At 39.6% G+C, this 13,116-nt stretch overlaps 1 protein-coding gene across 3 annotated transcripts in view; it reads right to left on the bottom strand.

The window, feature by feature from the left end:
* Positions 1 to 13,116, bottom strand: part of ADGB (androglobin) — a 185,801-nt gene that overhangs the window by 71,265 nt on the left and 101,420 nt on the right. For all 3 annotated transcript variants that reach the window (XM_040238642.1, XM_040238644.1, XM_040238643.1), the window contains 3 exons: positions 12,931 to 13,072; positions 11,270 to 11,384; positions 7,121 to 7,288 (listed from right to left, as the gene is read on the bottom strand). In XM_040238642.1, the coding sequence (XP_040094576.1) occupies positions 7,121 to 7,288; positions 11,270 to 11,384; positions 12,931 to 13,072 (425 nt within the window). The remainder of the gene's footprint in view (positions 1 to 7,120; positions 7,289 to 11,269; positions 11,385 to 12,930; positions 13,073 to 13,116) is intronic.

Below are 13,116 nucleotides of genomic sequence, written 5' to 3'. Positions count from 1 at the left end.
TGTACCCTTCACAAAAGTTAACTCAAAATAAACAGTAAAATGTACAATGTAGAAGTATAAAATTTCTAGAAGATAAGTTAGGAGAATATCTAGATGACCTTGGGTAGGGCAGTGCCTTTATGTATTCATCACTAAAGCCATGACACACAAGAGAAAGAATTGATAAGCTGGACTTCACTAAAATTAAAACTTCTGCTCTGTAAAGAAAATGTCAAGAGAATGAGAAGGCTTTGACTTCTCTAATGACTTCATAGACTGGGAAAACTATTTGCAAAAAGAATACTTAAAACACAATGATAAGAAAACAAACAACCTGATTAAAAATGGGCCAAAGACTTGAACAGACACCTCACCCAAATAGATATACAGATGGCAAATAAGCATATCAAAAGATGTGTCTCATTGTATGTCATCAGGGATATGCAAATGAAAATGACTTACTACTGTGCTTTAGAAGAGCCCAAATCTGGAACACTGACAACATCAAATTCTCACTAGAACATGGAATATCAGAAACTCTCAATCATTTGGATGGGAATGAAAAATGGTACAACCACTCTTGAAGAGTCTGATCATTTTTATAAAGCTATAATACTCTTGTTTATGATCCAGCAATTACACTCATTTGTATTTACCTGAGGGAACTGAAAACATATGTCCACCCAAAAACTTACACATAGTTGTGTATAGCTACTTCATTCATAAATGCCAAAACTTGGAACCAACAAAGATGTTCTTCAGTAAGTGAATAAATAAACCGTGCTATATCCAGACAATGGAATATTGTTCAAAACTAGGAAGAAATGGGGCTTCCCTGGTGGTGCTGGTGGTAAAAAACCCTCCTGCCAATGCAGGAGGCATAAGGGAAGTGGGTTCAGTCCCTGGTTGGGGAAGAGCCCCTGGAGGAGGAAATGGCACCTCACCCCAGTATTCTTGCCTGGAGAATCCCATGGACAGTGGAGCCTGGAGGGCTACAGTCATAGGGTCTCAGAGTTGGCTATGACTGAAGCAACTTAGCACACAAGAAGAAATGACTTATGAAGTCATGAAAAGACAGGGAGGAAACTTAAATACCTATTTCTAAGTCAAAGAAGCCAATCTGGAAAGACTACATTGTGACATTTTGGAAAAGGCAAAACTATGGAGACAATAAAGAGATCAGTGTGTGCCAGGGCTTGGGGAGGGGGGGATGAGTAGGCAGAACACTTCGGATTTTTAGGGCAGGGAAATTACTATGTATGATACTACAATGATAGGTCTATGTCATTACACATTTGTCCAAGCCCATAGAATGTATGCCAAGAGTGAATTCTAATGTAAATTGCGGACTTTGACTGGGCTCATCAGTTATAAGAAATGTACGACTCATGGGGGATGCTGGTAAGTAATGGGGAAAGTGTGTGTGGGTGGGTAGGGGATATATGGGAAGTCTCCATGCCTTCTGCCCAATTTTGTGATGAACCTGCAACTACTCTAAAAATTGTCCTTAATAAAACAAATTTTAACTGGGTATCCTGTGTTTTAATTCCTAACTCCAGCAACACTACTCCTCAGGGGCTATTTGACAATATCTGAAACCATTTTTAGTTGTCACAACAGGTGTTTAGAGGGTGTAGGCAAGCCATGATGCCACTGACAGTTCAGGACCACAACAAAAATCAACTGAAATGTCAATAGTGAACAGGGGTACCACTGCCTGTTTTGTATCACTCCTTTATGGCTTTCAGTAAAGGAGGATGGCAAAAGTAGGAAGTCAATAAATACCCGGAGTAATGGGCAAATTTGGCCTCGGAGAACAGAATGAAGCAGAGAAAAGACTAATAGAGTTTTGTGAAGAGAATGCACTGGTCATAGCAAACACCCTCTTCCAACAACACAAGAGAAGACCCTACATATGAACATCACCAGATGGTCAACACCGAAATCAGATTGATTATATTCTTTGCTGCCAAAGATGGAGAAGCTCTGTACACAGTCAGCAAAAACAAAACTGGGAGCTGACCGTGGCTCAGATCATGAACTCCTTATTGCCAAATTCAGACTGAAATTGAAGAAAGTAGGGAAACCAACTAGATCATTCAGGTTTGACCTAAATCTAATCCTTTATGACTATACAGTGGAAGTGATAAATAGAATCAAAGGATGAGATCTGATAGAGTGTCTGAAGAATTACTGACGGAGGTTCCTGATATTGTAGAGGAGGCAGGCATCAAGACTATTTCCCCAAGAAAAAGAAATGTAAAAAGGCAAAAAGCTTGTCTGAGGAGGCCTTACAAACAGCTATGAAAAGAAGAGAAGTGAAAGGGAAAGGAGAAAAGGAAAAATATACCCATTTGAATGCAGAGTTCCAAAGAATAGCAAGGAGAAATAAGAAAGCCTTCCTCAGTGATCAATGCAAAGAAATGGAGAAAAACAATAGAATGGGAAAGACTAAAGATCCCTTCAAGAAAATTAGATACCAAGGGAACTTTTTATGCAAAGATGGACACAATAAAGGACAGAAATGGTATGGACCTAACAGAAGCAGGAATACACAGAAGAAATATACAAAAAACATCTTAATGACCCAGATAATCACAATGGTGTGATCACTCACCTAGAGCCAGACACGCTGGAACATGAAGTCAAGTGGACCTTAGGAAGCACCACTATGAACAGAGCTAGTGGAGGTGATGGAATTCCAGTTAAGCTATTTCAAATCTTAAAAGATGATGCTATGAAAGTGCTGCACTCAATATGCCAGCAAATTTGGAAAACTCAGCAGTGGCCACAGGAGTGGTCAAGGTCAGTTTTCATTCCAATCCAAAACAAAAGCAATGCCAAAGAATGTCCAAACCACAGCATAATTGCACTCATCTTCAGTTCAGTTCAGTCGCTCAGTCATGTCCGACTCTTTGCGACCCCATGAATCGCAACATGCCAGGCCTCCCTGTCCATCACCAGCTCCTGGAGTTCACTCAGACTCACGTCCATCAAGTCCGTGATGCCATCCAGCCATCTCATCCTCTGTTGTGCCCTTCTCCTGCCCCCAATCCCTCCCAGCATCAGAGTCTTTTCAAATGAGTCAATTCTTCGCATGAGGTGGCCAGAGTACTGGAGTTTCAGCTTTAGCATCATTCCTTCCAAAGAAATCCCAGGGTTGATCTCCTTCAGAATGGACTGGTTGGATCTCCTTGCAGTCCAAGGGACTCTCAAGAGTCTTCTCCAACACCACAGTTCAAAAGCATCAATTCTTTGGCGCTCAGCCTTCTTCACAGTCCAACTCTCACATCCATACATGACCACAGGAAAAACCATAGCCTTGACTAGACAGACCTTAGTCAGCAAAGTAATGTCTCTGCTTTTGAATGTGCTATCTAGGTTGGTCATAACTTTCCTTCCAAGGATTAAGCATTTTTAATTTCATGGCTTCAGTCACCATCTGCAGTGATTTTGGAGCCCCCCAAAATAAAGTCTGACATTGTTTCCACTGTTTCCCCATCTATTTGCCATGAAGTGATGGGACCAGATGCCATGATCTTCGTTTTCTGAATGTTGAGCTTTAAGCCAACTTTTTCACTCTCCTCTTTCACTTTCATCAAGAGGCTTTTTAGTTTCTCTTCACTTTCTGCCATAAGGGTGGTATCATCTGCATATCTTAGGTTATTGATATTTCTCCCGGCAATCTTGATTCCAGCTTGTGTTTCTTCCAGTCCAGCGTTTCTCATGATGTACTCTGCATATAAGTTAAATAAGCAGGGTGACAATATACAGCCTTGATGTACTCCTTTTCCTATTTGGAACTAGTCTGTTGTTCCATGTCCACTTCTAACTTTTGCTTCCTGACCTGCACTCATCTTACATGCTAGCAAAATAATGCTCAATATTCTCCAAGCCAGGCTTCAACAGTATGTGAACTATGAACTTCCAGATGTTCAAGCTGGATTTAGAAAACGCAGAGGAACCAGAGATCAAATTGCCAACATCCAATGGATCATCAAAGAAAGCAAGAGAGCTCCAGAAAAACATCTACTTCTGCTTTATTGACTATGCTAAAGCCTTTGACTGTGTGGATCACAACAAACTGTGGAAAATTCTTCAAGAGATGGGAATACCAGACCACATGACCTGCCTCTTGAGAAATCTGTATGCTGGTAAGGAAGCAAGAGTTAGAACTGGACATGGATCAACAGACTGGTTCCAAATCAAGAAAGGAGTATATCAAGGCTGTATATCATCACCCTGATTATTTGACTTATATGCAGAGTACCTCATGAGAAATGCTGGGCTGGATGAAGCACAAGCTGGAATCAAACATTGCCAGGAGAAATATCAATAACCTCAGATATGCAGATGACACCACCCTTATGGCAGAAAGTGAAGAGGAGCTAAAAAGCCTCTTGATGAAAGTGAAAGAGGAGAGTGAAAAAGTTGGCTTAAAGCTCAACATTCAGAAAACGAAGATCATGGCACCTGGTCCCATCACTTCATGGGAAATAGATGGGGAAACAGTGGAAACAGTGTCAGACCTTATTTTTGGGGGCTCCAAAATCACTGCAGATGGTGACTGCAGCAATGAAATTAAAAGACACTTACTCCTTGGAAGAAAAGTTATGACCAACCTAGACAGCATATTAAAAAGCAGACATTACTTTGCCAACACAGGTCTGCCTAGTCAAAGCTGTGGTTTTTCCAGTGGCCATGTGAGAGTTGGGCCATAAAGAAAGCTGAATGCAGGGGGCCAGCATGAGGAACTCCGCCCATGGCAAAGATCTTAAGGAAGGAGGCTTGGCATATGCAAAGGCGTGATCAAGCCTCAGGAAATCCCCTGTTCCCAAGCATCTACCCCAAAACCCAGAGTGTGTTTTATGCTCTCACCTACACCTCTGATTTTAAGGGGGGCTCTCCCCCATCACCATTGCTCTCGGAGAAGGAGTTAACGTGCAGCTCCAAGTCAATAAAAATTCCTGGGCATGACAAGAGTGTTTCAGCTTATGGACTCCTCTGAAGGTTATCTAGCCCACCTGTATAGGTTCGTCAGGCCACATGTGATTGTTTACAGCTTCCCAACTGGAGAGGCATGAGATGTTTTAGACTTACTAAAGGCAAATTCCTTTGGGAAGTTGGAAATTGTCAGTATAGTGGGTTGGTTAGGAATTATATTGGTGAAGGGTTTTTTCATTTGTTGTGCCAATAATTGCTGCTAATTCCCTGCCCTGGGTGTGACAAGGGTGTCTCACGTCAAACCTCTCTGCTGACAGGCTAGCTTGTGTGACAGGATTATCCATACTCCTGACACTACACACATGATTGTTTACTACCTCTCAACCATAAACAGCACAGAGAGTTTGGAGTATTTTGAAAGTCTTAATTAACATAGGGTTTTTCTCATTGTTGAGTCAACGATTGCCTCCAGGCCTCCATATCCTAAGGCACCTGGGAATATATTAATCAATGTATTTGGAATATAGAAAAGGAAATATAGTAGTTTTAAGGTTAGCAATACTAGACTTTTTGAGTTAATGAATTTTCTCTTTTGTAATAGATCACTGTACTTTGTTATAAATCACTGTGTCCTTGCTATGTAAAAATGTAACTTTATCACTATCTTAAGACTAAATAGATCTTAAGGGGAACATTGGGGAAAGGATTTTCATTTGTTGGGCTGATGTTTGCTGCTAAATCTCCATGTTCCCTGCCCTTATAATGAATATAACTAGCATATAGGAGAAATAAGTATTAACCTTTAAGATTAATCATGTTAACCTTGGGTTAAATAAATTCCTTTCTTGATTGTAACTCACTACACCCTCATCCTATAGGAATGTAACTTTATTTGGAGGGTGGTGCCTGGTTTAAGGAAAAACGCCCTTGGAAGAAATAAGATTTTTGGTTATCAGAAAGAAAGGATCATAAAATGTCAGCAGGTCTCATGGCCAGAAGATGATGTAAAATCCCTAAGACCTTTTTATGTGAAGCACCTGATTTTGATAAAGGTCAGGACTGCTGACCCCCACGTGACTCTGTATTCATCCCTATGTGTAACAAAAGGTATATAAGCAAACCTAAGAAATAAAGACATGGGATCAGTTTCCGGAAAGACTGATTCCCCCATGTCGTTTCTTTCTTGCTCCCCGTTTTTCTGGCTGAATTCCCGTCTGGAGCATGGATGATGTTCCATGTAAACCAAGTTTTTCAGCCTCTTTTTCTCCACTAATTTTCCTACTACACTATCCGTTTCTAATCTCTCCATATATATGTAATTAAATATGTATTTTTCCAAGGACGCCGACTCCGTCCCCACCTTCGAATCACCCTCGATCCACTGGGGCTGGACTCCGGCAGCTGAATGCCGAAGAATTGATGCTTTTGAACTGTGGTTTTGGAGAAGACTCTTGAGAGTCCCTTGGACTGCAAGGAGATCCAACCAGTCCATCCTAAAGGAGATCAGTCCTGGGTGTTCATTGGAAGGACTGATATTGAAGCTGAAACTCCAATCCTTTGGCCACCTGATGCGAAGAACTGACTCCTTGGAAAAGACCCTGATGCTGGGAAAGATTGAAGGCAGAAGGAGAAGGGGACAACAGAGGATGAGATGGGACTGGATGGCATCACTAACTCAATGGACATGAGTTTGAGTAAAGTCTGGGAGTTGGTGATGGATAGGGAGGCCTGGCGTGCTACAGTCCATGGGGTCGCAAAGAGTTGGACACAACTGAGTGACTGGACTGAACTGAACTGAAAGCTAGGATGCTGCTTAACCCTAAAAGTGTGAGGAAATATTGATACCTCGAGAGCATCCACCCATCAGTGGGGAAGGAGTTGGTGGATAAATAGTACAGTCACCTTATCTTTTAGTAGGAGGCTTCTGAGGGATACCCTCCACAGTTCACCAGGATCCCCTGGAGGACTGAGCCCCAGTAACCCACAGCAATCGTTATCACATCCTTTAACAAATATGCTTTTCTTTCTCATTTCATTCTTCCTAATCTCTCATTTCTACTTGCTGTCATCACTTTCCAAGTTGTCTTCATCCAAAACATTTTCTCAGCTCTGATTTAGGGGATCTTATCAAATATGAGATATATTACTACAAATAGAACATGTTCTTCTAGGAACTGTATAGCCTGAACATACTTACCCTGAAGTGCTGTGCAGTTAGTTCTTTATCCTGGAGGGGGATAGGGTAGTGAGCTGTTTGCAGATCCTTCAGGGCTGCAGGAAGTTTAGCCTTATCTTTGAAATTAGCAATCACATGTCCAACAGCTTTCAAAATTGTTAAAGCCTGCTCTGTAAATCGGTAGCTTTCCTGTGAAGACCAAGTACAGTACTCAGGTTCATTTTCATTTATTTAGGTGTAATTAGGTTTACAAAGATTTAGTTTCTGTTAATATATTAAAAATCTGTTATGTGACTGACTCAACAGTTATTTATGGAGGGTTTACTTGATCAAAGTATTTCACCAGGAGTCATAATCAGAGAGATGTTAAGCTAGGAACCTGATTCTTGCTCTTGTAGGAACACACAGAAAGAACACTAACCCCACTGGGGGCCAGGGACAATTTCTCCACAGTATTAATATCCAACCTTTGTTCTGAAGAACGTCTAGGAATTAGTCTGACAGCTGTGTGGTATCTGATGACTGAAGGGCAGAGAAGAGTTCAGGGAGAGAGCAATTTTAAAAAGAAAGAAAGAAAGAAAAGGCAAGAGGGTGAACTAGCATGGGCTTCTGACTTCCTTCTGCTATAAACTCTGAAGAAACAATAAAGCAAGAAGGAGACAGGGATATCAGGAAGGAACTTATTTTTAAAGATGGAGAAAACCCTGAGGTGTTGCAGATGATGGAGAAGTTGCAGAGCAGAAGGTGCTTACAGGCAGCCTGAAGAGGGTCATGCAGGAGGAAAACTTTGCAAGGTCTGTTTTTGCCCCTTTCCTTAAGGGCAATATCTTCACTCCACAGTTCCCTGTAGAAATTCTAAGGACTAGTCCAGCAGGAATAGAATGAGAATGGAGTGAGAAGCTGATGAAAACAGAGGCAATTGACTTGCCATATTAATACATTTACTTCCCCCTGACCGTCTCCCAATCCCCTCAAAGCTTTGGAAAAATCTCTTCTTAATAGTTTCTCCCTGAAATGAAACCATGACCAGAAAAGTCACCTGGTTAAGTGGTAGCACTGGGAGTGATCAAGGATGGCTCTCAGAAGCTTGAGTCTCTCTGCTTTTGAACCAATCTATATCCCCCTTTCCTTCTTGATTACAAGTGAAGACTACTGGGGCCTAAAAGTCAGCCCTAATAACTTTTATAAGATGGAGGAGTTGATAATCCCAGGAAAATATGAGTTCACAGACCCAAATAGTTAATTGGGGAATTAAATCACCTAAAGAAACAAACTGCTTCCATTTCCTGGCTATTGTAAACAGTTTTGCTATGAACATTGGGGTGCATACATCTTTTTGAATATAAACCCAGGACATATGTCCAGGAGCTGGATTGCTGGATCACATGGTAGTCTTCTTTTTAGTTTTTTTTTAGGGCTTCCCTCATAGCTCAATTGGTAAAGAATCTGCCTGCAACAGGAGACCCAGGTTCAATTCCTGAGTCAGGAAGATCCCTTGGAGAAGGAAATGGGAACCCATTCTAGTAGTCTTGCCTGGAGGATCCCATGGACAGAGGAGCCTGGCAGGCTACAGTCAATGGGGTCACAAGAGTGGGACATTAATTAGTGACTAAAGCACCACCACCATGGAACCTCCATATTGTTCTACATAATAGCTTTATCAATTTACATTCTAACCAACTGTGTAGGAAGGTTTCCTTTTCTCCATACTCTCTCCAGCACTTATTTTTTGTAGATATTTTGATGATGGCCATTTTGACCTATGTGAGGTGATACCTCATTGTGGTTTTGCTTTGCATTTCTCTAATAATTAACAATGTTGAGCATCTTTTAATATACCTGTTAATCTTCTGAATGTCTTCTTCTTCTTTTTTTTTTTTTTTGAATGTCTTCTAATGTCTATTGAGGTCTTCTGCCCATTTTTTATTAGGTTGTTTTTTGACATTGAGTTGTATGAGCTGTTTGTATATTTTGGAAATTAACCCCTTGTCAGTCACATCATTTGCAAATATCTCCAGTTCCATAGACTTTTTCATTTTGTTGGGTTTTTTTGCTGTTCAAAAGCTTTTAAGTTCCATACATGGACCCCAGTGTTCATAGCACTATATATAGTAGCAGCCTAAATGTCCAACAGTTGATGCATGGATACAGTACTGGAATATTACTCAGCCATAAGAAGAATGAAAAGCTGCCATTTGCAGTAACATGGATGGGCCTACAGAATATCATAGTGATTAAGTACACAAAGACAAATACTGTGTGATATCACACGTGGAATAAAATAAATAAGTACAAATGGATCTATTTACAAAACTGAAAGACTCATAGGCATAGAAAACAAATTATGACTAACCAAAGGCAAACAGGTAGGGGAGGGAAAAATTAGGAGTATGGGTTTAATGGATACACACTGCTACATACAAAATAGATAAGAAACAAAGACTTAGTATATAACACAGGGGACAGTATTCAATATCTTCTAATTAACCTATAATGGAATATAATCTGAAAAAATATACATTAAAACTGAAATACTTGGCTGAACAGCTGAAACTAACACAATACTGTAAATCAGTTCTACTTCAATTCAAAAAATAAAAAAGAAACAAACTAGATAAGCCATACTATGTAAAAAAAAATTTTTTTTGTTCATTTGTTTGGAGTTTGAAGCAGAGAAAAGTTTATTTCCGTGCCACGCAAGGAGATGGTGGCTCATGCGCTAAAAATCCCCAAGTTCCCTGAAGGTTTTTTTTTTTAATATTATAATATCATTATGCGTGCTCAGTCACTCAGGCTTGTCTGACTCTTTGAGGTCCCATGGATTGTATCTCACCAAGCTCCTCTGTCCATGGAATTTTCCAGGCAAGAGTACTGGTGTGGGGTGCCATTTCCTCCTCCAGGGGGTCTTCCCGACTCAGGGATTGAACCTGCGTCTCTTGTGTCTCTTATATTGGCAGGAGGATTCTTTACCACTTAAGCATATTTATTATTCATCTAAATCATATAATGGTGGCAGTTAAGTTGGCTGCCTTTATTTTATAGTTATCTTGAAGAATCTGACATGACTGAGCGACTAACACTTTCACTTTATACAGTTTTATTTAGTACAATTTCTTTTAGATAACACTGATTTATTCAAGTAAAAATAATTTTTTTAAAGAAGAGAAAAAACAAGAATTTAAAATAAGCAGGGTGAATCTAATTAAGGGTTTAAGGGACATAGAAGATGGGCTTGATGATCTTCCTTCTGTGTCTACTGAGCAGGAGTTAGGTCTGATGAGAGGTGATGCAGAAAGAGAAGAGGCAGCCATAGGGCATCCTTCAGGACCACTGCCTGGAGATGGAAGAACGCATGACTGGAGCGTATCTGGGCCATGAAAACATGAGCACGGAGTTGGTTCTGAGCCATCCTGCTACTGCTCTGGACAAGAGGTTTACTGACTGGCTAAGTGGATCTCATCTCACTAATATGAAGTTGTGATATATGGAGATAGATTGGAGGAGCAGGTAAAGCTGAATTATGCAGTAGAAAGGCCCTATAAATACTTGTCTCCCAAAATGCATATACATATGTCTAAAGAAGTCCTTGAGAAGACGTCTAAACCAAGACAGGACCTGAAGGAAGATGTATTTATCTCTCTTTCTTTCAGACCCTGTCAGAGCCAAGCAGCTAGAAAAACCAAGAGGTTAAAAGCAGATGAAGAAATGACTGACCCTTTCGTGGATCTTCTCTCCCTGAATCCCAGAGTCCCTTCCTTAGGACAAAGAAGGAGGAAAGGAACATATAAAATATCAAAAATTTAACCTGCATTGAAAAAGTCTGTACTGATCCTTTATGTTTCTCAAGGGAACAATAATATTGATACTATGGTATCTGCCTTAGGTGTTAACAGATGTGTAAGGGAATTCAACAGAGCAGAGGTGAGTAAATAAAATTAAATGAAATAAAAATATTAATTATTTTTAAAATAAAATGATTTTATTTGTATCCCTACAGAGTTTAGACTGCTTATTAACATGTCACATTTGAGAACTTCTTACAGAATATACTTAATAGTTTTAAAAAGTAAAAAAACGAGTAAGTTGAATAAAAAAATAGAAATATGATTTAGTTCAAGATCTTTGAAACTAAAGCACACACACACAAATCACAGTTGCTAACCAATTTACCGGCTCAAAGTTGGGTAGCACAACGTCTTCATCCCCAACGACGAAGGTCACCATACTGCAGATGTGTATGGAGTGGCCCACGGGGGAGTATGCAGTGAAGAGCAGCATGTGTCTCCTAAAGAGAGTGGACACGATATACAGACCGAGGCTCTCCTTAGTTGTAGTCCTTGCCTCTGTTAGCTTCTTGTGCTCAAATGAAGTCAAAGGTTAGTATGGGCTGAATTTTGTAACACAGATGAAGTAATGACCAATGAATTTTTACTCTGAAAGAACGCTCAGAGAGTATGGAATCTATATTTCGCTAATTATGTTGGTCACACTAAATGACAAAGTTGCACATGTTGGAGACATCTCCCATGCACTGCAGACATATTGCAAAAGACTGGTCCTGATTTTCCCCTCACAACAGTAATCATTCACATTGGCCAAGCGCTTTGTAGATTTCACAGTCATTTTCTCACAAATGCATAGCTTCACGTATGTTGCTTATGTCCTACCAGGTTGTAGCACCATGGAGAGGGCTGAGAGCATGTCTTAAACCTTCCTGGTGGCTGCTTAGGTCCCTGTGGGGGTAAATGTGGATAGGAGTAGTAAATTGTGAAAGTGTTTAGCTGCTCAGTTGTATCCTATGCTTTGTGACCCCATCGACTGTAGTGTAGTCAGCCAGGCTCCTCTGTCCATGGAATTCTCCAGGCAAGAATACTGGAGTGGTTTGCCATTCCCTTCTCCAGGGGATCTTCCTGACCCAGAGACTGGACCCAGGTGTCCTGCATTGCAGGCTGATTCTTTGCTGTCTGAGCTACCAGGGAAGCCCAGATAAAAGTAGATTGTTTATCAGTTCTCCAACCTTGGTCATCCTGATGAATGAGCACTCAGAGAGAATAATGATTTTTGGAAGAATCTTTCCATACTAGAGTTTTTAGGGGTGATGTGAAAAATATAGTATTTTAAAAATTCATTATCCCTCTAGGAATATTAGATGCTTGCCATAGATTATTTTAGCACTTTATTTTGTTGCTTGGGTTTTGCTTTTGAATAAGAGCTATAGCTTTTCATTAATCACATAGAATTATCATGATTGATCTTGGGAAATTCAGCAAAATATTTATCTTATCTGAAATATGAGGTAATATTTTGAACTTTACTTATCAAAAGTCATGAAAACTTTTCAATTATATATCTTTTCTTTAAAATGGAAAATGTGATGTGTTTAACCTATTATATCTTAATTTTAAATAAAGCTACAGGTAAAATTAAAAATAATTACAGTTAAACTATAGATTTATATTAAAATGCTGTTTTTCAGCCTGTTTTTAAATAAAGTCATGGTCCTTATTAAGAACTATGGCATAATAAAACAAAAAGGTCATTTTAATAAATTAATTTTAGGAAATACTGGGTTAAACACATTTAAAATGTACTCTTTACTAAAGATGTTTCAGATTCTTTGACAATTATGCATCTTCCAAAAGGTACAGCATTTCTTCAGTTTATTCATTCCCAGAATTATTTTTCTCAAGAATCATGATGATAGACCTATACTTTGTGATTCACTGTTTGAAACAACATATTAGATTCCATATTGTTTCATTATCTAATAGTCAAAAGTTTACAAGTCATCAAATAATTCTTAGTATGGGAAAAATAAAGTCACTCCATACCCAACAGGCAGGCGAACCACTGTAGCCTTGGTAGCATAGGTGTGAATTGTCACAACAAGATCACGTGGCTTTAGAGATTTCCAAGAAACCGTCTCAACTGTAAGTAGTCCAGGCTCTATGGGAGGGCTGTTCTTTGTTAAAGCTTTAGGAAAAGTTAAAAAAATTATACATATATAAAATTTGATT

This window comes from Oryx dammah, unplaced genomic scaffold, assembly GCF_014754425.2.
Source record: "Oryx dammah isolate SB20612 unplaced genomic scaffold, SCBI_Odam_1.1 HiC_scaffold_4, whole genome shotgun sequence".
Classification (NCBI taxonomy): Eukaryota; Metazoa; Chordata; class Mammalia; order Artiodactyla; family Bovidae; genus Oryx; species Oryx dammah.
This window is presented reverse-complemented; position numbering and strand designations above follow the sequence as displayed.